The 26,485-nt window shown below is 41.7% G+C and overlaps 1 protein-coding gene across 1 annotated transcript in view; it reads right to left on the minus strand.

The window, feature by feature from the left end:
* The window catches only part of GGT5 (gamma-glutamyltransferase 5), a 49,493-nt gene that overhangs the window by 1,212 nt on the left and 21,796 nt on the right, over positions 1 to 26,485 (minus strand). Inside the window, exons 2-11 of the mRNA XM_018572759.1 lie at positions 25,000 to 25,130; positions 24,747 to 24,842; positions 20,784 to 20,973; positions 19,581 to 19,738; positions 13,239 to 13,385; positions 10,804 to 10,943; positions 9,239 to 9,426; positions 6,971 to 7,068; positions 4,723 to 4,835; positions 1,405 to 1,515 (exon numbers count right to left, since the gene is read on the minus strand). Coding sequence (XP_018428261.1) covers positions 1,405 to 1,515; positions 4,723 to 4,835; positions 6,971 to 7,068; positions 9,239 to 9,426; positions 10,804 to 10,943; positions 13,239 to 13,385; positions 19,581 to 19,738; positions 20,784 to 20,973; positions 24,747 to 24,842; positions 25,000 to 25,130 — 1,372 coding nt within the window. The remainder of the gene's footprint in view (positions 1 to 1,404; positions 1,516 to 4,722; positions 4,836 to 6,970; positions 7,069 to 9,238; positions 9,427 to 10,803; positions 10,944 to 13,238; positions 13,386 to 19,580; positions 19,739 to 20,783; positions 20,974 to 24,746; positions 24,843 to 24,999; positions 25,131 to 26,485) is intronic.

Below are 26,485 nucleotides of genomic sequence, written 5' to 3' on the forward strand. Positions count from 1 at the left end.
TATATATATATATCTCAAAGGTCTGTTTGGACACATAATGATGTCAATCATCCTTTAATTTTAGGCAAAACTGTCAGATTCCAGCAATTTCAGAAACTAAGGTGCTTAATTATAAAAGTGTCAAATCATCCATGATTGAAGATATGTGAGATATCTGCCCGAAATCAATGAAGATGTTTATTTTTAGCTGACATCCTCTTGCGCAAAGTGATATTATATTCCATATAAGCAGGTGTGGAAAGCTTTTGGCAAGCATAGTGGCACTATGTCGCTCGGATGAAGGGTCCCTGCCATCCGTGTGATCACCACCACCATTGGAAGGTTGCAGACTATAAGGAGTGCAGGTGGTTCTTGGAAACAGTTACCGCAGCCTCTAGCGCCCCTTGGTACTGCCGTTCACTGCAGCCGGTGCCCCAGCTGGACCATACCCTGCAACTACCTCCAGTGTCCTCATGTTCTCCTCTCCTCCAGAATCTGCCCTTTACCTTACCTCTGTCTCCATTGTGCTCTGTGTACTGCTCACCCCTCTTGCCTGCCCCGGCATCCCCCTGTATTGCTGTTCATCTTCGGTCTCTCTATACTGCTCATCTTGTCTGCCTCCCAGCATTTCCACTAAACAATTCCTCTCCTCCAACATCTCCCTCCCCATAATGTTACAGTCCTCTGCCTCTAGAGTCCCCCTGTACTGCTGTGTCTTCCTCTCACAGCAGTTAAGGGCTTGTTCACACCGAAAGCATGTGCGTTCCAAAGCGGTAGCTGCTGGAATGCACCGCGATCGCTAAGAAACTTCTCCCCACATTTCGGGGCAGGAGGGGGCGTGGTGGTGCATTTAATTCAATGGCACCGCTTCTACGCACCCCCCCCCGCGCACCCCGCCCGCAGTGCGATCAAACGTGTGGCAAAACGTTGCCAGCGTTGCGTTCCACTGAAAACGCAAAAAATAAAGCAAGTCTTTCCACGAGTTCGATCACACTGCGGGTGTGTGGGGGCGGAGTGGAAGTAGTGCCATTGAATTCAATGCACCGCCACGCCCCCTCCCGCCCCAAAACGCGGGGAAAAGGTTTCTTAGCGATCGCGGTGCGTTCCAGCAGCTACCACTCTGGAACGCACACGCTTTCGGTGTGAACAAGGCCTTAAGGTGGTTAGTAAGGGAGATAGGAGGAAGGATGATATACAAAAATAGGTCCTAAAATTAACATTGTAGGCCAGACTCTCAGCTGAGTGTCAGCCAAACTATTTCTACTGAAAGTAGTAGTTCTGAAAATCTTCACATCTAAAAATGTTATGTTAATTTTTCTAACACAGAATACGATAGTTCAGAAAGGATAGCTATAGTTCTTTATGCATTACTAGTAGCCAGCACACCTCAACTCACTCTTTGCAATTACTTAAAATATATCTTACCTTGCTAAAATCTTTCTCAAAGTCTAGGTGGTTACGGGCTGTGACATGGAAAACAGGCAACGAAATGGCTTTTTCAAGGTTGTAGCCAAACCACAGCTTGTTTATTAAAGCCTAGAAGAAGAAGGATACAAATTACAAACATTTGTAGCTATGAACATTGAGAGGCCATGTCATGTCAGAGACCACTTGCCAGTAAAGGAATTGCTCCGTCACAAGCTGCTCCAGCAAGATGTCTCTCCCTCGTTAGCGCCTTGCTAGCAAAGGAGATATGGCAGTGTGGGGGGCCAGCAAAGGAGTGAATGCAAAAAGGTCAGTAGAAGGCTCTCTCATTCTTGAGCGGCTGAGCCACCTGTGTGAGATAAAACTTACTGCGATTTTGCATTAGCTACAAAATGTTTGTTTAATGATCTCTGGGTTCTTAAGATCCCCAAATTGGGATGCGGTAAGTGTAACTATGTATTTAAACTTGCAAAACATGTAAAATTCAGGAGCCAGCATGTTTTCTTCCTCCCTCTAATCACCACTGTAAAAGGTGGTGGAAGGAGGAAGAACATTTTTACGTTGGTGGGCAGTGGGAAGAAGAGTGCAACCTTACATTTGTGGGCAATGGGAAGAGGAATGCTACCTGACAGTGGTGGTTGTTAGGAAGAAGAATACCCCCTTGCATTGGTGGGCAGTTGGAGGATGAATGCCCCCTTATGATGGTGGTCAGTGAAAGCAAGAATGCCCCTACATTGTTGGGCAATCAAAAGAATAATGCTTCCTTACATTGACTGTCAGTGATGGGAGGACTCAGCAAAAGCATTGGTACCTGTGTAAATACTAGCTGATAAAGGAGGAAAAATATTATTTTCTTTTATAAGAGGACATACCCATTCATGTTATAAAATCAGGTCTTCCAGGAAACGTTTTATGCATTTATTGGTGCAAGCATTGTTTCCTCATATTTATGGAGGTTTGATTTGTCACCACTAGATGGCACACTTCACAACAAAAACAGTTTAGGAGTTCTAGATGGATGATAACTGTATTTATGTGTTTGTATAATGTTGCTTTAACTCCTTTACCCAGCAGCTTCACAACAATTTACACCTTCAGCCAAGTAACTTAAACAATTAACACCTTCCTCATACTTCATGGCACCAAGGGGCTATGTAATAAAAAAAACCAGGGTGGATTTACAAACATTCACAACTCCATTCATGTTCTGACAATCAACATTTGCCTTGACACATTCAATGCTGATTTGATTAAGGTGACTGAATCACTTGTCTGTTCTGGATGCTCATTAGCAACACTCGTGTGTGACTTTTTTTTGGCCAGGCAGTGTGTAACATATGTTCAAGGCATTGCATTGTTTACTAGATATGCTGGAACCATTATGACCCTTATGAATGTAAGCACATATTTTGCCATTTCTGGATTCATTAAACTACATTTGCACAAACCAGAGCAGCGCAGGGTCACATAGAAGAAATTACTTAATTTATTCTGCTGAAAAGATAGATATCTACTAACTGTATTAACGTGAACTAAAGAGAGGCAATTATGGATTTTGAAGGAGTACACAAAACACGGCTGTGGAAGGTGACTTATGTAAATGCCGGTGATTTTATAAAGAGCTTCCAATTCCAGTCTGATATATAGGCAACTTAAGAAGCTTATTGGATATTGACATAACGTAGGTTAAGTTATGTTTGCATGGAAATATTCTTATGTATTAGTGCCACATTTTCTTCCACTGAACCTACTAATGGAAGCTGCTGATGGCCACTGAGACTCAGTGTGAGTAAAAATAAACATGTGGACAACAAATTCTTTGGAGGAAGGATTCTGTACTTGGGGACTGTCAATAAAGAATAAGGATGATTTTACTGTTTTCTTATTCACCTCCGGAGAGTATATTTATCCTGGGCTGCCGGGGAGAACTCTGAATTGTGGGGGCAGTCCTTTGCAGCGATTTGCCAAAAATATAATAGCTTACCCCTGCAAAAGACTCACCTGTCCCAGCACCTGCTCTGCTCTAAACTTTGCTCTGTCACAAAGTAATGGACTTTACACAATTCAGGTGTGTCAGATGCCTGAGTCCCCTGCTACATGTTGTGCTTTCTTCCATTAGCCCCTACAATACTCCAGGACACAGCAATGACATAAGGTTCAGCAGAAGGAACCACAGTGCCAGTGCATGGCGAGGAATGCAAGCATCCGATATTCCATGAAGTGATGAATGTGAAAAATATGCAGGCACCTGTAGCTCTTGAACAGAGCTAAGAGCAGAGGAATGAAAGGTGGTAATCGTTTACAACTTCTTAACCCAGCATCTTTGTCACTTTTATGTGATCATCCTGATCCTGGCTTCAATACCTTGCAGCAACAAGCATACAGGAAAGGAGTTCACACATTTGAGGCTTTACTAGCTCAGTGCATGTTCCAGGACAAGGCTCACCAGGTAATGAAGCCAGTGGCAGGATGGCATTGCCTGGCACTACAGCTTTAAAAACAAAGGCAGTAAAAGCCGCTCCCATATTGCTATCATCGCAGTTTACCTTTATTTAGCTGTCAAAGTTAAGGTGTACTGCTGTAGCCTTTCAAAGTACCTGCTTCTGCTTCCAGTAGAGTCATTTCCAGGAATTAAAACTTACACATAGCTAATTGGCTAGTTTTTATATAATCCATTCTAGAAACGAATATCTCTACAGAAAACTATAAAGCTAATAGGGCTTTCCTATGTAAATGACAGCTGAATAAGAATCTCTCTATCACCCTCAGGTGGTAGCACAATAGGTTTTCTATTTTTGACCAGAAAAAACTGCAGCAAGAACAATGATATAATAATAAAATATATAATAATGAGTATGTATAAACTATTTCAGAGCGCTTTACAGAACTCTATTGGGTTGAATGTAAAAATAATGTATCACATTTTTATGGCATGACATTAGAAGTAACAGAAAAAAATCGATCTGCCCATCTTGGACAGGCAGATCGCACTTGCGATAATCGCAAGCCCGCCCCGCTGAGGGGCGGGCTTCCGATGACCTCAATGCTGAACAGGCAGTGTGCGCTTGCGCACACCGGCATGTGCGGCAGCTATCTCACGATCATGCTACAAACAAGCCGAAAATCGTACGATTCTCGACTGGTTTTCGAACATGCTCGAAAGACGAAAGTCGTGCGACTGTACAGTAGAAATGGTTGCACGCCTTCCACACACCTTGCGATAATCGTACGATCGCGGGATTTCCCGCAATTATCGTACGATTATTGCAAGGTGTGTGGGCACCTTTAGACTAGTATAGACATAAAACAAGCACCTACCTGTGTAGTGGCACTTATGATCCTCACCCCACCTGCACCGCCTATTACCAACTGAGACTTCTTGTCATGTGACAGAAGGATGGCTGGGGTCATGGAAGATGGGGGCTGCTGCCCTAGAGAGACAGGAACAACCATATTTTCACTTTGATTATACAGAGTTGATGTTTGACAAGAAAAACTGCATTTGATTAAAAAAAAAAAAAAAAAAAAAAATCCATTGGGAAAGGAATGATCTTTGTTACATGTTCATTAGCTTCCACTGAGCCTCAAGAGTTGTGTAAGGGCCTGTTCACACCATATGCAGTTGTGATGCAGTCCGTTTATTTTAACTGCTGCAGTCAAAATACATCCCAATGCTTTCCTTTGGGCTTTCTTGTGCCTAATTCACACCATTGCAGTCCGTTCAGATGCAGTCAGAAAAAGTACTGCTTGTCCTATTTTACCTGCATCTAACTGCACTAAAAGCATCAAAGCGCAGTGCAAACGAACCGCGCATACGCATGCAGTTGTGAGGTAGTTTCTGGTGTGAACTAACCCTAAAAGATGGTGCAGTCCCAAGGTTATCCTACATGTGACAAGGATGTACATTGCCGGCTCTGCATACAAGATAGACACAAAATAGGTTGTCCTTTGTTATGGGCCCTTAGAGGCGAACCAGCAATTACACTCTAGTCAGCCTGCCAAGCTTAGCTGAACCATGGTGACCCTCCTAGTTAAATGATTCAACACACCTAGAATCTCTATTGGGGTCCAGTGTGGTTTTTAATGTACAAGAACAAAAAAGTGACAGTAAATTTATGCTTCAAAGTCATTGCTAAATGTATTTATGAATATAAATGTACACAATTAGATTATTATTATTATTTAGTCTTAGTGATGTAAGGTCTTTCTTTCTGCCTTTCTTGGCTTGTAATGTTTTGGTGTGAGAATGAGAGATGATGGGGCCAGTATTTGACAATGTGCAGCCTCACCCAGCCTGACATCATGCTGATAAGAGCTTTCAGCAATCTCCAGCAGAATCACTATTCAGGAGCATGATTCACTTCTTCCAGTTACACAGTCCACAATGATTTTAATATTACATGATATCGTGATTATCATTAGCAGCAGCCGCAGAAGGAAACAATGTACTTTGTGATGGCTGATATGGCTAATGCTAATATTTCACCATTAAATCACTCTGAAATCTCTGCAGGTCACAGCATCATGAATATCTGGTGCAAATAGTACACAGTGCTAGGGGTAAGGGTCGGTGGGAGGGCTCGCATGTTATTTAACTAGGACGTGCACACTCATGTAGAAACAGCAATGTGCTGTCAATCTAAAAGGCTGTGGGTAGAGCTAGGCATGGCTATTTACTTAAAGGGCTATCAGTGGTGCCAACATCTAAGCAGCTATAGCAGCAGCAAGGAGGCAACACTGCAGTTATTTTACTGCAGAAGGAAGAGCATTGTCACCCTATCAAAGAAAGTGCATATCCAATGGTTCAAGTGGTATAATCAATCATGGGGTACCTAGATGTTCAGAACTGAATAAAACATTTGGCACTTTATAGATTTAAAAAATGAGCCACGTTAGAAGTAGTGCCCATATGAAGTAATTTGATAAGATTGGAAAACCAAGGGCAGACTGCCAGTTCCCTATAAACCTGCTACTCTAGACCTGGCAGTGGCATAGCCAGGGTATGGCACATATGGCACATGCCCTGGGCACCACTTGAAGGGTGGGGGGTACTGCTCCATGGGTCAGTAAAAGTTTGCCGACCCACGGAGACAGGGGACTTGTTTTCTCTCCCCACCCCTCTCCTGTACACATCTCCCCACATGGCTCTTAGAAACCAGGGATGCTCTGGCCACGTCCCACCCAGCTCCTAGCAACCAGTGATGTCTTTGGTTGCCAAGAGCTAGGCGGGACGCTGGCCAGAGCATCCCAGGTTGCTATGAGGTGACAGGAAGACGTGTAAGGGCCATAAACATCTCCCTGTCCAGCTCTTAGCAACCAGAGTGGGCAGAGAAATGTGTATGGCCCTTAAACATCTCCCTGCCCAACTCTTAGCAACCTGGGATGCTCTGGCCCGCATCCCGTCCAGCTCCTGGCAACCATCAACATCACTGGTTGCCAGAAGCTGAACAGGATGCAAGGGGAGCAATTTGTTCTAGATAGGCCTCTGAGATCTGGCTATACACCACTAACCTAGCTCTACCCCCTCTAATGCCATTTGACTTCAAACAGTGGTCAGACATCTTACCTGCCATGATTGGCTGTGAAGGAGGAGTAATGCAGAAATCTGCCAGCTGGTTATTAAGGATGATCCCTGTGCTCGGTGAATAAATCATTGCGCCAAATCTAAAGAAGAAAGAGGATAATAGTACCTTTTTAGTAACAAATAACTTAATATTAGTTCATTAGTAAATCATAAAATTAAAATGACCTTACTGCATGTAATTACATATAAGATTCTGTCTGACAATACTTTCAATTCAATTTTTGTAGTAACAATAGAGATTATGAAAATCTGATGAAATGTGTACTATACACTTTGTCATTATGTGAAGTTTATAACTGTGAAATAAATGCACAAAGGATATTCTGTAAGCAAGGGTCTCCATTCTGGAGAAACACATAGAGAGTTATTAAAGGGTTAGAAATGGAAAAAGTGAGAAAAGGGTTTACGTCTATTGGTAAAAGTTAGCATAAGGAGTAGGTGGCAAGTAAGACTAATGTCTTTATGAAGTCTTTCAGATGAAATGCCTTGAACTCTGTATTGGTGCTTGGAACATTGCCTTAAAGTGTTTCATAAATTAACTCCATTATGTATGGGTTTTGATCCAGTATCCTGATACTGCTGCTGAAAATTGGATGTGCATTTAGCCCATGAAATGAGTATGTGAAGCCGCGCAAGTTCATGAGAGACATTCCCCACAGGAGAAAAAATAAAATATATATATATATATAACATAAATACATACACAGACCTGAGGCACCCCAGATTCCCCTCTCTTTAACCCCTTCATGACTGAGGCCCTTTTTTCATTTTAGTCGCCAGGATCGCTTCTGTTGTAAAGCCGACAGTCGGCTCTACAAGTTTAAACAGAGTCCCGGCGGCAAAAGTCGCCGGGACTCTGTTTAAACAGCCCCGGTGCTGGCGACGTACACTGTACGTCGTCAGTCACGAAGGGGTTAAATGTCCCTTACTTCTTCCAGAAGGGGTGGAGTAATGAAGCAGGGAGTCTGATAGGTGTCCATGTGACCACACGCCTGTCTTCCTGATTGGATGGGAAGCCATAGCCACACTCTCTTGTAGTTTGCCAGGCACTGAGGACTGTGGCTGTTATGTAAGGGCTGTGCTCTGTATCGCTATGATCTTTGTGGTCTCGCCACCAGCTTCATGACTAAAAACATGATGCCTGCTGTTGCGCTTGGGATATTTAGGGTCTGCCCAGGCACACCTGGCACACCCCTTGCACACGCCTATGATTGGGGTTCATACAGAACAGTCACTCAGTCCGCGTCTGCACCACAGTCAGCCATTTATGCTGCAGTCACACCAGCAGCTTCACTGCAACACACAGCTGATGGTGTGTTTTCCCAGACACAGTGCTGATGTATTGATCTCGACGCATCACCATTTTTAAAATTTTTCTGTTAGAACTTTATTGAACTGTCACAAGTGACATTTCATTATGTTCTACAGGCAAATCACAGTGTGATACGATTGTACCACATTGTGGCTGGCTTCACTGAAAAAAAGTAAAGCATCCATCAACGTGCCTCTTACATCAGTTTTTCCCATACATTAGGTGTCCTCATTAGAGTGCTCCCTTAGGCCTGGTTCACACCTGGGCGTTTTACAGCGCGCTCCTACGCGCTGTAAAATGCTCAACATGTGAAAACCAATGATTGCCTACGGGCATGGTTCCCACCTGGGCGTTTTACAGCGCGTAGGAACGCGCTGCAAAATGCCCTACGCCCAAAGAAGTACAGGAGCTTCTTTGGGGCGTATTTGCCCCGCGTATCCATTAGGATACAGTCGAATAGCCCTCGGAAACGTGCGTTTCTTTTACTGCAAATAGCGGTAAAAACACACGGCACGAAACGTGCGGCAAACGTGCATATTCCGTACGCCTAGGTGTGAACCCAGCCTTACAGTAAGTTTCCTCATCAGAGTGCCCTCTTAAATTAGGTGTCCCCAGCAGAGTGTCCCCTTACATTAGGTGAAAGAGCAAAAACTTCCCCAGCACACCATATGAATGTGTCCAAAAGAACGTCTTCTTTTTATTGATGCATATTGTCACACATACAACGCAACGTTTTGGGGGCACGCAAGGGTCCCCTTCATCAGGCACAACATGTCAACATTTGTTTTTGCAGGCTGTCCATGAAATTACAGGTGGTTGTCAACCCTGAATGAAAATACAGAGTTCATCTGCTTATATAGGCATGTTGCACTTGAAACCTGAAATATCCCCCCCACAAAAAAGATATACTGCATGTAAATGAAATGATCCATTCTTACACATGATTAATGGAACTTGTGACAGAGACAGAACTCCCATCTTTGGTGATAACAGAGATATGCGTGGTGCCCATTGTTTCTGGATGGGTAGAAGATACATTATAGAAACTGAGGGTGTGATCACCGGAATCATCAATCTTCTCTCTGATCATCTGTGCAAACCTCGGTGACAGCAAGGAGTCTACAAGCTGTAGGAGTAAGGATGGCAAAAGAACCACAAGGGTAAATAATTGACATCTTAACGGGTTTAATCTGGGGGGAAACAATTATATATTTTGATAGCAAACATTCTATTTAATTTAAAAGCTGGGTTCAGTTAAACCTTACTGTAAGTATTGCCAAAACTTGACATAACATGTAAATGCGCTCATACACCTTACAACCATCGCAAGACTCTTGTCTTGCGATGGTTGTAAGCTAATTAAAAGCTTGTATGATCTGCCCATCTTGGACAGGCAGATCGTACTTGCGATGACTGCAATGAGGGGAGGGCTTCCGATCACTGCAAAGGGGCAGTGTGCGCATGCGCACACCGGCCCGTTCGGCAGTTGTCGAACAAGCAGGCCACTAACCTGCTGAGAATCGTACGATTCTCGGCGGGTTTTCATGCCTGCTTGTTTCGACGGACAGGGCAGCCATCAGGGGGGTATGTCCGATACTCATGTAAGGGGCCAGGGCAGCCTGGGGGGCCCGCCCGGGTCCCTTCGCCGATGGTGAAGGGCGAGGAGGCGGGGGCCTGGCCCTAGCAGCACAGGGCCCCAGCATTGCCGCTCCAGCGGCTTTGAGACAAGCTAGGGCCCCATCAGCGACGCTGCTCGTCTGATGTCGGACTGGCCGGAAGTGATGTCACTTCTGGCCGGTCCGGCGGCCGACGAGGCCATGTGTGCAGGTAAGAGGAGCTAGGAAGGAAGGAAGGGGCCCCAAAATTTCTGATGGCTGCCCTGTCGCCTTCCATACACTTTGCGATTATCGATTTCATCCATTGATAAATATGTTTTATTGAATAAGGTTGGAAGTTGGCAATGGCCATATATAGTTCTATACTGACAAGACCTATTTATAAATCTGGACTATGTACCATAGAAGCCTTACATTTAAACAAGTTTAATACTTGGAGATGAAAACTGAAGGATAAAAATGAACACAGATAGAGCAATTTCACAAAAAAGGATGGCAGAAATGTAAAACCTTGAGAAGCAATCACATAAGATGCTAGCTATTGGAAGGAAAACATTCACCATCCAAAGTGGCACCTATCACACATGATTTGTCATTGGACACCTGATTGTACCATCTGAAATAATACTCTTGGAAGAAGATTCCTATTTGATCTTGAAGAATCAGTACAACTCATACTGTGATATGTAAATGTGTGGATGTGTATTGATGTCTAGCAATAAATGTAATCTAATCCTTCATATATGAAGTGTTCTTGTTTAGAAGTGAAACAGAACCTTGCTTTTCAGATGTGTGAAGCCACTCAGATAATGAACATCCAGTAACTTCTTCATCTACTGTACATGGACACACGTACCACTGCATATTAGATACATTTATATTCATACCTCTTTTGTGTTGCCGGCTGCCATACCCTCCGCCAGTTGGCACTTTTGTCCGTTAGCAAATTTAAAGGCTTCAGTGACATAATGGTAGGTCTGTATCTGTTCCTGTTCACTCTGTACAGAGCTTGGGGAAAAGTGATATCCTGAAAATAGATGCCCTCTGTCAGTTTCCCCAACTTGAGTTCAACTTGAGGTGTTCTCTATCAAAAGTTAAACATTCTTGGCTTCTGCAGAGGATCAATAGAAAGCCTCTGACTTGTTTTTTTCATGTTATCATTTATTCTATGATATTATTATCATTCATTTTTATTTTTTCTATATTTATTTACATGCTCTAGTATTTATGTTACTAGTAGTTACATGTTTTCCAGCTCTCTTTGCCCCATAACAAAGCCAACTGTTCCCTTCTGATTTTAGAGTGTTGTGCTGTTGACTTGCCAGGCATTGCCACAGTAAGTACTGCTGTATTCATGTGCATAGACTGCAAAAGTCACCTAAATCTCAAATTAGGACCCTGTATTTGTGCTTGTTCTTTACATAGATGTTGGAAGTATTTTCCCATCACAATATAATGAAGGAGTTCATATTCACAGGGAGCTCATGGCTTTGTACAAACCTAGCTGTCTCATCACTTGCTTAATATTAGACTATGGATACTTCATTTTGGCATGTTCATTAAAGCAGTCTAAAGGATAACAAGGATGTGCAGATCATGGCAACAATCAGGGTTAATGGTACTGTATCTAGATCAGTTAAAAAGCGATTTATAAGTACTGTCTATGGACTATTGCACTTTACAGTTCCTCTTTCCAAGTTTTATTGGATAAAAACACAAGTTCAATGAACATTCATATCACAGGACTTTGTATAGCAATAGTCCATGTTGAAGGGAGTGGTATGGTAAACCGGGTCTGCTCATCACCCCAGTTCTCATATTAATTAGCCAAGAACAGTCACTCTGCCCACATATCTGGTTAGGCTATCAATCGCTTGTTCATGGAGAACCTCTTCTATTCTGCAACTTAAAGTGCATTGTTCACTACTTGTGAAGCCAAATTGGAATAACACTTACTTTATATTTGTTACATGTTCCGAATCACAAAGCACACAAATCATCATACTGGTTTTAGATGTCCATTGTGCTAATTCCAGGACTGAAAAAATCGTGCTTAGTTCTCACTGTTCAAAAAATGTATCCTGTTTGTGCCTGGCTGGCAGATTTCATTATTACTTGTAAACTAGTAAAGCAAAAGTGTATCCTAACAAAGGGTTAAAGGCCTGAATGCTAATGAGGAGATGCTCAGTCTGTCCTAAGTATGGATGCACCGATACCGATACTAGTATCACTGCCAATACAGAGTATTTGGGTGAGTACTCGTCCAAATGCTCCCGAGACTTATCTTGATACCAGAACTTCCGGTATCAGGAAACCGGGTGGCGGGTCATTACACGCCGCCCGGCTTCCTGACCGGCCGGGAAGATGGGTCCATGCTCCCTCGTCACCAGGGACCATGGAGCTTACTTTCCGGCCAATCATGAAGCCGAGGGGTGGGTAATGACTCGCCCCCTGGCTTCCTGATTGGCTGGGAAACCGGCTCCATGCTCCTTCATCACTTGGTGACGAGGGAGCATGGAGCCGCCTTCCCAGTCAACCAGGAAGCTAGATTGTGTGTAGTGACTCACTGCCCAGCTTCCTGATTGATCGGGAAGCAGGCCAACCAGGAAGCCAGGCGGCAGGTCATTACATGCCACCCAGCTTCCTTAATGGGACTTTCGGTAACGGTATTTCGTATTGGCGAGTACCGAAAAAAATATCAGGACTTGATACCGAAAAAACAGTATTGGTGCATCCGAAGCCTTTCTATTAGGACAGTCAGAGTTTCGTATTACTGAAATAGAGAGGATGGCATGCAACTTATACGCCAATTTTGACTTTCATTTATTTTGTTGTGGTTGACTTTTCTTTTTTACACATTATGGAATATGAACACTTTTTTTTCTCCTCCCCCTGGGGCCTCCTTATTGCTTTCCTTGTTTATTTCTTTTCTTACTTTGTCTTCTTCTATTCTGGTCATACCTTTCCATCAACCCCCCTTTTTTTCAGGTTTTGTGATTTGATCGGATTGCTCTTCTGATTTATGTTGTGTGATTTATGTGTAAAGACTATTCTATCACCTAGCCCGATTCCCTTATGGTATATGGAATTCTGTGTTGCCGCACTTTTTCATCGGCTATTGACTGAGCACTCACTCTGCTGGCAAAGGACTTCTTGTTCTTATCCTGTTTGGTGCTGTTCTGAGTCTTATGTTTTGTAATACTTTTCTTCGCAATAAAAACAGATTTAACAATAAAACTATAATAACATTTTACATAATATTTATGTAAAACACATAAACACAACTTATGACCTGCCTAGATGGTTGTAACAATATTCTTACCTTCTAGTACATTGAGAAGGAAACTAAGTATAGCGCCTCCTGCTGGGGGAGGAGGAGAATACAAGGTGTGGGATCCAAGAGAGAAGTTCAACGGTCTTACAATTTGTACCTTGTAATTCTGTAAGTCATCTTCGGTCAAAAAGCTTCCTACAAGCACAAAATAAAAACACACAGTATACAATTAATTAGTATTGTATAAAATAATACAGAGAAAAAAATAACTGTAGCTAAAGAAAAGCAAACTAAAAGTAATTGACAGAAGAAGAGTTATTTTCATTATTGGAACTATGCAATTAGGGTTGTCCTATATCCTGGTTGAAATGGTGACTCTTTATATCCTGGGTCACCAACTTGGGGTCTGGAGGCACTTTGGCACTTACTGTGTGGCCTTCAGAACCCCTGCAGATAGAATTCTGTGTTTTGGTGCTTATTTAAGTCATTGAAGAAAAAATATTCTTTAGACTGAATTCTAGTAGATAAATAGTTTGGTTTATTTCTTTCACACTATCTTATTTTTTTATGTGCTGTCCATCCCTATTCCCTTTTTATGTGTTTTCCTCTTATGTTTTATAATGCATCTAGCTGAATGTAATATCAAATGCGACACCAGTAATTTTTAAGTGGGTTGTAGGGAATAAAATGTGGAAGAACTGATTTGTAAAGGTGCTATACTAGCAGTGATCTATAGCAATTTCATGTAATGTGTTTCCAGTCTATGACTGTCCCCTGAAGCATGTGTCCATTTTCCAACAACTCTTATAGTATCTCTGTAGTCTCTGACATTCTCCTGTAGAATGTCCACAGTCTCTGACCATCTCTTGTAGCATGCTGTTGGTTTTTGCCTGTCTGCTGTCTCTGACAGCTTTCTGTATTATTACATAGTTACATAGTATTTGAGGTTGAATAAAGACATTAGTCCATCAAGTCCAACCTATTAGGATCTCATTCTAGGAGTACCTGTACCCCTGTATATTACGGTCCCTTAAGAAATCGTCCAAAAGTTTCTTGAACAATTCCACATTCTTTGCATTACATTTACTGAATATTATGTGCAACCCTTTGGTGATGTCAGAGGCCACATTTGATTTGACCAACTCTATCTTATATTATTTGATAAGCTGTTTCCACTATGTAACTATGTTAATAACTGTTGCTTTTATTAATACACTTAAAACTAAACAAAAAATGATCTACCTGTGACTCCCGAATGAGCTCTTTTTGGTATAGTAGACATTCCAGACACCCATGTTTCTATAGGTTGTATGCAATTGCTCATTATCTCTCTTGAGACTAAAAATTCAATTTTACATAAGTGGATCTACTCTGACCCTGCACCTCTACCCTTGTTTCTTAAAAAATGAATGTATGTATTCCATATGGAGTGGGTGGAGGCCTCTGTAGATGAGGAAACCCAGGTCCAAAAATGTTTTGACTTATGGGAATCCTTTAGACAGACATTATCAGTTGACACTCAACAATCAATATCACTATGTTTTTAGTATACCCACTGATATTTGACCAGATTAATTGCACATGATCCCCCCTTTTCAGTCTAGTATTCCGCTATAATAATAACTTGACCATTTCTCCTATCTCCTGAGGAATTGAATGAAAGCCAACCGCCATTAATCTTTGATTCAATTCTTCAATTACTGGGCCAGCTACACAAGAGACCGATTGTTTATTTTGTTACTTAATGGAACATGTGTTTCTATTTCACCTTTGCATATGTGGCCTTGTGACTGTGTACTTTTGTCTGTCTTGGCAGAGAGTCATGGCATTACAAACAGTCATTGCTATGTAACTGTAACCTCAGTCCATCTTTTTGACCAAATACTATGGGCTTGCAATTGTTTGTTGCATTCTTGCTTTCAAAATAAAATATTATTACTTTGTCACTGAAAGTAGAAAAGTCTTTAAAAGGACATATGTAAAAGTGCACATTGGCCTTTCACTAGAATTGTTTGTAATCCAATTAAATAGTCCTTAAAAAATGTTAAAAACTATTTTTAAAAAAACAAACAACGTACAGGCAATTTTTAACATATTCCTGCTGGCGTAAACAATATGCTCACTAGCTTGCTCCCAGCACAGTGAGAGAGCTGTCACTGAGAGCTTCCAGTGACTCCCTATGATCAGGAGCCAGTGGGATGGGCTCCCGATCAAATGACTCCCGATCAAATGACTGCTTTGGCAGCCAATCACAGCAATAACATAATTGGGAAGCTTGTCTCTGACTCCCGGGAATAAGATCCTTATAAAGGGCTGCTGGGAACTGGCAGCAAAGGGTTAAACACTTTTCTTGAGATCAAAGACAAGAAAGAAATTGGGCAATTTAAAAAAAATCAGAATACAGCATTTATAAAAAGACTGACTTCTAATTTTAGCATTTTATGGGATGCATAACTAAAAGAAGGTTTATTTAAAACAATAAGAATTAGGATTGTAACTAGGATCATATTTTGGGCCAAATAGGATATGACAGTAAACACTCTCCCAGAAATGTTTTAACATTTTGATCGCATCTAAAAACATACAAAATTTGATGCAAATTGATTAGTGTTTGGCCAGCTTAACCCAAAATACATACCCAAAATACAGACCTTGACAGTAAATCCTACCAACTTAATACACTAAGTAAAGTAAGAATTTCTTAAAGAGTGCATGCATGCAACCTAGGTCACAGACTCCCTTTGTTAGAGCTCTGCACTACTAAAGTCAACAGGACCTGTTTACTAGGGCTAATGCCCTAGTAAACAGAGAACTAGAAAGCATGCCAAGAACAACACAGATATATGAGAATTTAAGTCCATATTTGCTGGTGATTACTCCCATGTACATATCATTCTTCTTATGTTGCATTATCATTAAAAGGGTACAAATTCCAAAGATTCAATGTTTTCAGAGGCATGCTACAGGGCTGCTCACTCTCCATACTTTTATTTATTTTGGTCTTGAAAACCCCTGGCCATTGTAATTCAAGAGAATACAGATATAAAAGACATACAGTAAAAAGCAGAGACAGGAACATACATGAGCGTTTTTCTCAGACAACGGGGGTGATTTACTAACCTAAACACACACACGCACCAGGTGCGTGTGCATTTTTACACAGCAAAACGTATTTATCAACCAAACTTACGTATTTACGTACGTGCGCGTCATGTAGCATGCTCCATAGGCTACACGCCGCTCTAATAGTGGCATGCAAGTCTCTAAAAGCATATTTCCACTAATGCCATGTATGGAAAAATCATGCACATGATGCATATATAATGCTGCTTCACAGTTTAGACAAAAATGGTTAGCTCATGCATTTACATTCCTGCATTCATCAACGCAAGCAACACAACGTAGAGCTAATTTACACAACATCACCTTGCAATTCATGCAGGGCTTTGCACAACACACCTGCTGGGTGTGTACACACTACAAAGGTGTCTAGATTCCACCAATAGATCATGCTGGGAGCGAACACACTACAGAGGTGTATACTTGTTCGTGGCGTGTTTATAAGGTTAGTAAATCAACCCCAACATCTTCCTGATGAACACATCTCCAGTGTCTTCCATTCTAAACCTTTACAAAAACACTATGACAGTTTTTAGCTATATCTAGGCTAAAAATAAATAATTCTAATTTCCAAGCTCTCGATCTTAACCTGAATGACTAAATCCTCAGAAATGTATAAGCTAATTTTCAATTAAACTGTCAATCTGGCATACTTCCATACTTGGGTAATAATCCTACATTCAGAATTTATACCAACAGAACTACGCTCCCTTATTTCAAAACTTTCAGAGGACCCGGATAAATGGGCCCATTTACCACACTCATTGTTCAGGAGATTACACCTCATAAGATGAAAATAATACCTAGAATTTTATACGTGTTCAGAATGCTTCCAATTGGAATTCCAAAATCTAATCTTTCCTTATTTCAAAAGAAACTTCATAAGTGGTAACAAAAGACCAAGAGTCAACAGACTGATTCATTTCACACCGAAGTAGCAAGGAGGTCTATGTCCTTACAAAATATTTCCACACTGCACAAATATCCCATTTAATCACCTTCCACTCCCAAAATCCATCCCCAACATGGACCATAACTGAATCGCAAATTTGCTCCCTGAAGTCAATCAAGCACTTAATGTGACTCCCATCTAGGGATTGACCTACAAAAATATCACATGACAAATACTGAACTATACTGATTCAACCAAATATGCCATTTTCCTAAATCTATGGTGAAACAGAATGATTTGACATTAATGTACTATTTTGAAACCCCCTGCAGGAACCTTGACATGATCACTGGCCATATATCCACAATACACAATATTTTAGCTTCTAAACTGCCCTACATGGAAAGGTAGAAGAAGGATCTGGGGGAAATCATGGAACTCAGTTATGGCACAGATTAGAATGCAGAGCTTCTAAGTTCTATATTAACATTGCGATTATTAAGGCAAGCTAAAAGGTCCTGCTAAGGTGGTAAATCGTTGCATCACAAAATTTCTTTGGTCCCTGACACTTCCCCTAAATGCTTCCAAGGCACAGCATACCAAATATGGTGAACCTGCCTAAACCAAGCAAATCCTCAAATGAGGCTCTACTAAACTGACCCTCCAGAGATATTCCTGTCCCGACAGAAGACTGATTTCCTTTATTTTTTTTCTCTTTCAGCTAGAATTGTCATAGCCAGATCACAGAAAACATCCTCTATTCAATGTTAACTTGTAAAAGCTAAACATTCATGGATAATGATAAATGAAGAAGTATCCCATATATTGAATGATCGCATAGAAGCCTTCAGGGGCATCTTGAATCCATAGAATACCTTTCAGGAAGCCATTGGAGCAGTGGCGTCACAAGGGGGGTGCGGCCCGCACCCGGGTGACACCATTGGAGGGGTGACACCAAAATGACTCACAGTCATTTTGGTGTCACCCCCCTCTGAAAAGTCGGGCGCTCGGTCATGGACCGAATCGCCCGAGAGTATCAGGAGAGAGGAGGGGACCCGGCGGCATACCTTATCCCGCCGGGTGACTGTCCCCTCCTCTCTCTGCCGGCGTCCATCACCAAGATGGCCACCGGCAGGTATCAGAATACTGGCATGCGTGCGCGATGACGTCATCGCACACACGCGTGGTGACGTCACGCGCATGCGCAGTGCCACTAGGTTACCGCTCCGGGTGTCACCCAGCCTCGGGACGCCCCTGCATTGGAGAGTAGTGAATCCACCCTGTGGGACAAAAACCCTTTTCGAATGCCCCACAACCCTGACCCCTTACCAATTGCCCCTCTTAGCTCCAGCCCTATACTTATCCTCATATAAATGTGGTTTATCCAATCACTCTACAGTCTCCTTTCATGAAATCAGTGAAGCGATTACCATCACTATGAAACTCTTATAGACAGGCAAAAGCAAATGATATACAGCACTTGGCCAAACATTGGCCCTTTACAATTACACAATCGCCACAAAAGGTCAGGCCAGGCAGCTAACCACCTACAGCTATCTTTTGCCAATCAATTTCATCCATGAGTTATAACCATACTAATACCTTAAATTAGTCATACATTTTTGGCAAATTTTAACTTGCATTTGTATGTTCTTTGCACTGTAATGATTGCAAAACAGTGTTGTGTGCTGGCTGAAGATTTACCTCTCAGCTGCGCAGTCTGCTTCTGTCTCACACCCATAGCTGGGATTGGCCTGTGTCCTTGGAGGCCTGTGTCCTTGTGATAGTGTCTCCTGGCTGAACAAGTGTGCTCGCTTTTGTTTAGTTTCTGGAACTGGCCTCGGCTACGTTTCTTGGATTCTTGCTTGTCTGCTTCCTGTCCTGACCTCTTGCCATGTTTACCGGATACTCCTTGTTTGCTACCCGCCTTGACCTCTTGTTACATTTACCAGATTCTCCTTGTCTGCTACCGGCCCTGACCTTTCGCTGCGTTCTTGGATTCCTCTTCAACTCTCACCTTCCACTGCCCTACGCTATATTTACTCTGCGGGTCTGTAGCGACATCCACGGCCAGAGTATATAGTCCAAGTCCTGGGGGCATCTGAGTACAGGTAGGCACACTAGCCTTAAGGGAGAGTTGGCTGCTATAGGTAAAAACAAAATCATTATATACAAGATCCTGGGTGTTTACTTACGTGACCTTACAAAGAGCATGAATACATATTGTTATTTAACTTAAGAAATGTTTACTCTTCTTGTATCTGTAAAACCCTCCAAAAACAATTGGGAACAAAATACAACTGTATGGTTACAGGATGGTGTATCCCAATGATTTGAAGTACAGATCAAACCACACAGTGTAAGATAAAAGAACTTACCCTCATTATTGAGGTCCTCTAGCAGCTTCTTTGAGATGGATCCATTGTAGAAGCTTTCAACTCCTTCATCTGCCAACACTTGAAGAGTACGTCCTAGCTGGGTAAAGTTTATGGCCTGTCCTTCCTTTAGCACCTCTTCATTCTCACACAACAGCTGACTGTAAAAAATAGATAGATGTAGAACCTTAATGAAGTTGTCTACGTGACAACAGAAATATTAACATTAAAGGAGAACTATGAGGTTAAGGCTTTTCCCCATAATTCTCCTTAGGGTAACGGGAGGACACAAACCAGCGTTCTTCCGTCACCCTAGGCTCAGTATACCGCGAGCTGTAGCTCGCGGTATACTGAGACGCCGCAGCTGAAGCGGATCCCGACAATTGTTCCGGGATCCACCCAGCTGCGTGACTGACAGCTGGCTCTGCCTATCTAGAGGCAGAGCCAGCTGTACTCACCTCTCCCCCGTCCGTTCCACCAGTCAGCGCTGGCGGATTGGAGCGGAGAGGGGGGAATCCAGCCCCTCCCCCGTCATGGCAGAGAGCCGTGACAGGATCAAGAGGTGAGCGAACGCCGGTATGTGTTCGGTCACCTCCCGATCTACTGAGCCGACCTGTGACAGTCTCATTGTCACAGGTTGGCTAGAACTATGAGGTGAGTGAAAAGCACTCACCTCATAGTTCTCCTTTAACATGCTTCCCAAGCTCAGGGCTCATTTACACCTGAATACGAATGTTATGCACTCACTCTGCAACCACTGTAACAACACATTGTTTACGTTTTTTCTTTGTTATTTCCAACTTTATTGAAAGTTAATAAACATGCCATGCAACTCTATGCACAACAGAGTGTTGTGATACACTACTGTGCATTGCAACCCGTTGTTATGCATTATGTAAGAATAAAGACATGCTGCATATTTAGCAACTGTATAGTGTTAACTGAAAACAGTTGTTGTGTTAAGCGTTTATTTATCAATGCAGATCAGCGCAGCACAATGGACATGATGCAAATGAGCCCTCATACACAGCAAACCAAATGCAGATTACTACTCATGCTTATACATGATCAAAATTGGCATGGTCTTTGGGAACCACTTTTTCTTAATTCACCTATACTGAAAAATCTGTTCATCAATCTATGCATCTGTCCATCCAATTCAGTATATCAAACACTGCATAACGTATTTACATTCATTGTGCTTACCAAATTGAGTGCTTTTTTATTAACTTTTCAAAAAAAGCCAGATATTTGCTCACAAGGCTTGAAACCTGAATTCCATTTGTCACTAGCTTAATTGTTGGTTCGAAGAGTGATTTCCATGGTAGTCGCCCATGCCGCCGGTGTGCTGCCTCGTATCCTCTTAGCTCTCCGGGTACCCCAATCCATTGCACGCCTGTATAGGACAACCTGAGGTTAGGGGATACTGAGTCAGTTATTATTGTAACCGTTTAATTACCTATCAGCCTCCCCACAGCTAATCTGCTTACTAATTTCCTAAAACATTTCTAACAATCCTTAATCTTTCTGTCAGCCATTTAATTCCCCCTTTAAAAGCTTACAATTCTTCAGTGTCTCTGAAATTTTGCTTTTAATTTGACTCACTTTGGTCATAAATGTGAAACTATGGTAAATGTAAAAAAAAAGTTATTTTACATGCCTAACACATCTACATTTGTACATAATGTTCAAGCACCTCAAAGACTAACTTCAGTACCAGATTTTTTTCAGGACTGCATCATGTGGTTGGACAGAAAAGTATATCTCCTGAATGCCTGTTTGTCAAATTCCTGGGATTTCCATATCTGTATGCAGAATTTCTGCTCTTTAACTTGTAAAAATTATACCAAAATTTATTTAAAACCATCATGAGCAGAGAAAGAAATTGTTTTTGGCTGAAAGGAAGCTGGGGGAGTATAGGGGTAACGTTTCACCACCTTGCCCCAGAAATCCCATGCTCTATGGACTATACTGATTTCTGCACAATTGTGTCAATACAGCTTGATAAAATTTACCTAAAGATAATTGCTACAAATTATTTAGTGAGAAGGTCAGAGGCCTGCTAAAGCACTAAAGCCCCTTTCACATGGGCAGTCTAAACAGGTCCACCTATCAGTTTTTCAAGTGGATCTGATCGGAAGCCCAATGTGATTCTATGGGCAGCCCGATCTAAACAGAAATGCATTCGATTACATTCATTTACATTCAATTATACCTGACTACTTCTGGGTCCAGAAAAAAAGAACAGATTTGCCTTTGGCGGACCTGATCGCAATGGATCAGAAGTAATCTTTTAGTAAACTGATACATGTTCGCTTACATCGGACTGCCCATAGATATAACATGTGTCTGATTAGTTCAGCTTTCCCCCCCATTATAACATGGAGGAGAAAAGTTTAAAGGGGCTCTGATGTCACAAAACTGACATCTGTTCCATTCTGCTTCAATCAGAAGGGGATCTGTGCATAGATTCCCGGCTCATCAGAATAGACAGTGCCCATGTAAAAGGGGCCTAAATGGCATCAGTAATAACATCAGCAGACTAACCTATTCCTTGACCGTAATAATAATGTAATGACTGAGCAGAAGGACAGTATTTGTAGATTTGGCTGTATGACCTACTGTATGTGACACTATCAACATAAAATTACGCTAATTCTGTTGTCTTTATATGGCGTGCTGGTGACTCTTCTTCTCTTTGTGAATATGATTGCATGGCACCATCTGTGGATGTCACTACAAGAAACCCTCCCTTATTGCTTTGGTCAGAATATTGTATGGAGTACAGTTTAAGACGGTACCATATAAATCCAACAAGGACATTTTTATACTGACCAGGGTCAACTTTTTTTTCTTTATACATATTTGTACAATGAAAGTTCAGTTCTAAGCTGGTTAAACCTTTCATGACCAGACATCATTATAACCTTAATCTTCAGATCATACTTAGCAGTGTCAGTATACATTGGCTAACTTGACCGTAATTCAATTACTATTTTTTAAAGACAAGCATTTTATTTGGATTATACAGATATCCCCATCGCACCTCTAACTGAAGTAGGTTGTCCTTTGGGGGCTGTAGTGAAATGCGAATGGTTCTGCATGCAATCCAAGTAAGAAATATGTCACCACCATACCTGTAGTTCCAAAAGTAACACTTTTATTGATGTTTATTTCAGCAAGAAGCTTCTTGAATTTACTAAAATGAACATCAATAAAGGCGTTTCTTTTACAGGTATGCTGGTGACATATTTCTTACAAGGCTTTTATTTGGGACACAGATTTAATAAAGTTTAAGCTCTTTTTTTAAATTATAAACAGACAAATGGGAAAAATGTTAAACATGTTTTTGGTTATTTTAAACTAAACAGTTTTTTAAATACATTATGAATGCTCTAGTGTACTGTGACAACTGCAGTCTGCTGGTGTCAGCTGTCACTGTGCCTCCCTCTGTACAAGGTACAGTGACAACCTGAGCCAGTAGGTTTGTTTGCAACAAACCTCATGTGATCACCATCATTAGTGGCCATGGTGATCACATGCTCAGTGACAGCATAGAATGCACATAGGGTTCCTAATGCAATCCTGCTTCCAAGCTGTAGATTGAAATTTTCTCAGCATTGGGCACCATGACTTAGAAAATTAATCTACAGTTTGCAGTCAAGCACGGGTTAATCTTTTTAAAGAAATGCATTACATCCCTCAACTTCTCTGTTTTTGTAAACCTTCCCCTGATTCTGCATAACACATGAATTACTACATTGTACTGGTTCCCTTATCGAACACACTGTTTTTTCCTTCCTTGAAAAATACATGGTGTGCAACTTTCTATAAATATCTCAAATACTACAGAATATGATGCTTATCATATTTCCCCTCATCTACCCAATAGATAAGACTTTTGTTGTCAATTATTTAACGATTTTAGGTATGTAATTCAGTCCTTTATTTGCACTAATAATGTTTACTTTAAGCTACTGGATTTGCACTGGATTGGTTTTTGGAAGGAGTTTTTTCTTTCTTTCACCTAAAAGTTTTCCAAATTTTCACTACTGAGGATTGGACTGTTTTATTGGACTGATTATATGCTTTTTTTAATCAATTTTATGGTGTTATACATTTTTATCAGTCCCATATTTTTCACTGTTTTTGCACATGTACCGTATATTTATTTTAAAATATATATATATATATATTTATTTATTTTTTGCACATTTTTATTAATATCTATTTAGGCACTTTATATGCACTTTGTGTGCGCACTTTATAGGAAGGTTTTGAGCGCTGTACAGTTTTATTCATCATCATGCTGCTTACTGATTGGAGAGCTCTAACTCTCTGACTCAGCAGGAGGCATGCTGAAACTCTGCAGAGAGATCACTGCTTTCTTATGGGAACAAGGTTCTCTACAGCTTTTGGCAGAAAACAGACACTTTCTAAAGGTGCCCATACACTGCACGATTCTCGTACGAGAATCGCGGGAAATCCCGCGATCGTACGATAATCGTGCAGTGTATGGAAGGCGTGCGACCGGTTGTACTGTACGGTCGCACGTCTTCCGTCGAACCAGCATGCTAGAAAACCCGCCGGGAACCGTACGATTCTCGGCGAGTTAGTGGCCTGCTGGTTCCACAACTGCCGAACGGGCCAGTGTGCACACGCGCACACTGCCCGTTTGCAGTCATCGTAAGCCCGCCCCTCATTACAGTCATCGAAAGCCCGCCCCTCAGGGGGGCGGGCTTGCGATGATCGCAAGTACGATCTGCCTGTCCAAGATGGGCAGATCGTACTTTTTTTAAGTACTTTACAACCCTCACAAGACAAAAGTCTTGCGAGGGTTAGTGTATGGGCACCTTAAGGAAAACAAATTCTAAAACTTTGCACACTTTTTGTCTTCCACCTGAAATCTATTTAACTGATTTAAAATGAGAGTTTACTTGGGCTTTAAATATTTTTCAACAGAAGGATACTTTCTCATAAAAGTTGTATTCTGAGTTCATGCTGCCTAAGTAAATGTGAACAAAAATATACTCTAAAAGAATAGTTGGGTAGAGCACTCCTCATATCTATAATCTTTCAATTTGGCAGCCTTCTCTTGGCCTTATCTTAGACTTATAGCTTACCTATATTGCAACTAAACGCTGTCTTCCCTATGACTCCGGCACTTACCTGGTTTCACAAAACCAGGGCTGAAGCACTGCTTTGTCAGATTTGGTGGAGACCTGCTAGGCACAGTTTCTCGAGCATTAATGACCTCCTTCTCTCCTGCAAAGAAGAAGAAAGAGATATATATATATATATATATATATACACACACACACAAGAAGAACACACAGTGTAATGAAGTTGTCTTTAATTTTATTACACTAAAATACTGGAAATGATAACATTTATTCAAAATACATCAGTGGTTGGCATGTACCTGTTGAAGCATTATAAATAGTGAAAATGACACCACCTCCAAGGCCCATGCTCTGTGGATGTATTACTGTGGTACAAATCAGTGCAGCAATAGCGCTGTCGACAGGAGAGCCCCCTTGCTTCAGGATGTCCCTAAAATAAATAAAGACAAATTTATGTAAATGAACCTGGGGCCTGATCATTTCATGTCTTTCGCACACTGTTCAAACAGTTCTCACACACTTTGTACCGGCCTGGGAAATTTTAGAACTTTAAGAGTCCTAATTAAATTGTTTAGGGGGGGCTAATTGCTGAACATGATTTTATAGTGAAAGGAATCTTTCACGATTCATTTAGAGTAAATGGAAATTGTTACACCTCCTTCTATGGCTGTCGCGAAGGGGGGGTGTTGGCAGAGAATGGTCACTAGCCGGGAAACCGCACAGAGTCACAGGTTGCTAAGAGCTCTTAACAACCTGTGATGCTGTGGCCACCCCTGCCGCCCCACCACCCCTCAATGAAATGCCACCTGAGGCATCTGCCTCATTATATGGATGGCCCTGCCTCCTTCTCTATATCCCATACCTGGCTGACAGGGGTAGCGATGCTGGTGTCACTACTCCTGTCAATGGCTAAACTCCTGGCAGACTGGAGATCTAGTAAACATTTTTATTATCCAGAGTCTCCAGCCTAAACCAATGGAGCTGCTTACTTTGCTTTGTAGACATGTCTCACCCTAAGTGCTAATGTCCCTGCATTTCTATATACTCATTGACAATGAGATAAGCATGTTGCCTAAACTTGTCCATAGCTCTGAAGGGTTTACACTTTGCCAGTTCATGCTGGGTGGTTGCATGCCAGCAAATTCCATTTTTCATTATGTGGGCTTTACCTTGTGTATACAATTCCTTGTGCTAAGAAATTTCCAGCCAGTCAAGATATAGAAAACATATTTGCTGAATCAAATCTGTACTATACAACATCTAACAGGAAATTTATAGCCACAAACTAGAAGTCCCAACATAGCATACACAATAACCTGCTGGTGCCACTAAGTTCCCATTCACACTGAGCATTTAATCGCGCGATTTCTGCCGCGATATCGCGCATATTTGCCGCGTGATATCACAAGAAGTCGCTTGACCCATGATTTTCAATTGAGCTGTTCTATTCTACAGCTCCATGTCGCCTGTCGCTGTCGTGCGTCGCTTGTGCAGGATCCTGTTTCCCGCGGATGTTGTGCGATTTTTCTATTTTTGCATGCAGCCCAACGGTGAAGGTTGCGCGATCGTCGGCGAAACGTTGCGCTATCCCGGCCGCGCGAAAATGCGCTCGAGGTAAGTGTCACTTAGTGTGAATGGGGCCTTAGGGTTTCTGGCCTCATGATCTCTTTCCTATTAATGACATTAGCAGCTAGTCTAATTTTTACCAGCCAGGTTAAAAAAATACCAACCTGGTAGCAACCTTAGTGCCATCCAGTGTTTACCCCAATAGGTTTCAATGCTGGG

The sequence above is a fragment of the Nanorana parkeri genome, unplaced genomic scaffold, assembly GCF_000935625.1.
Source record: "Nanorana parkeri isolate BGI_ZX_2015 unplaced genomic scaffold, ASM93562v1 scaffold2124, whole genome shotgun sequence".
Taxonomy (NCBI): domain Eukaryota; kingdom Metazoa; phylum Chordata; class Amphibia; order Anura; family Dicroglossidae; genus Nanorana; species Nanorana parkeri.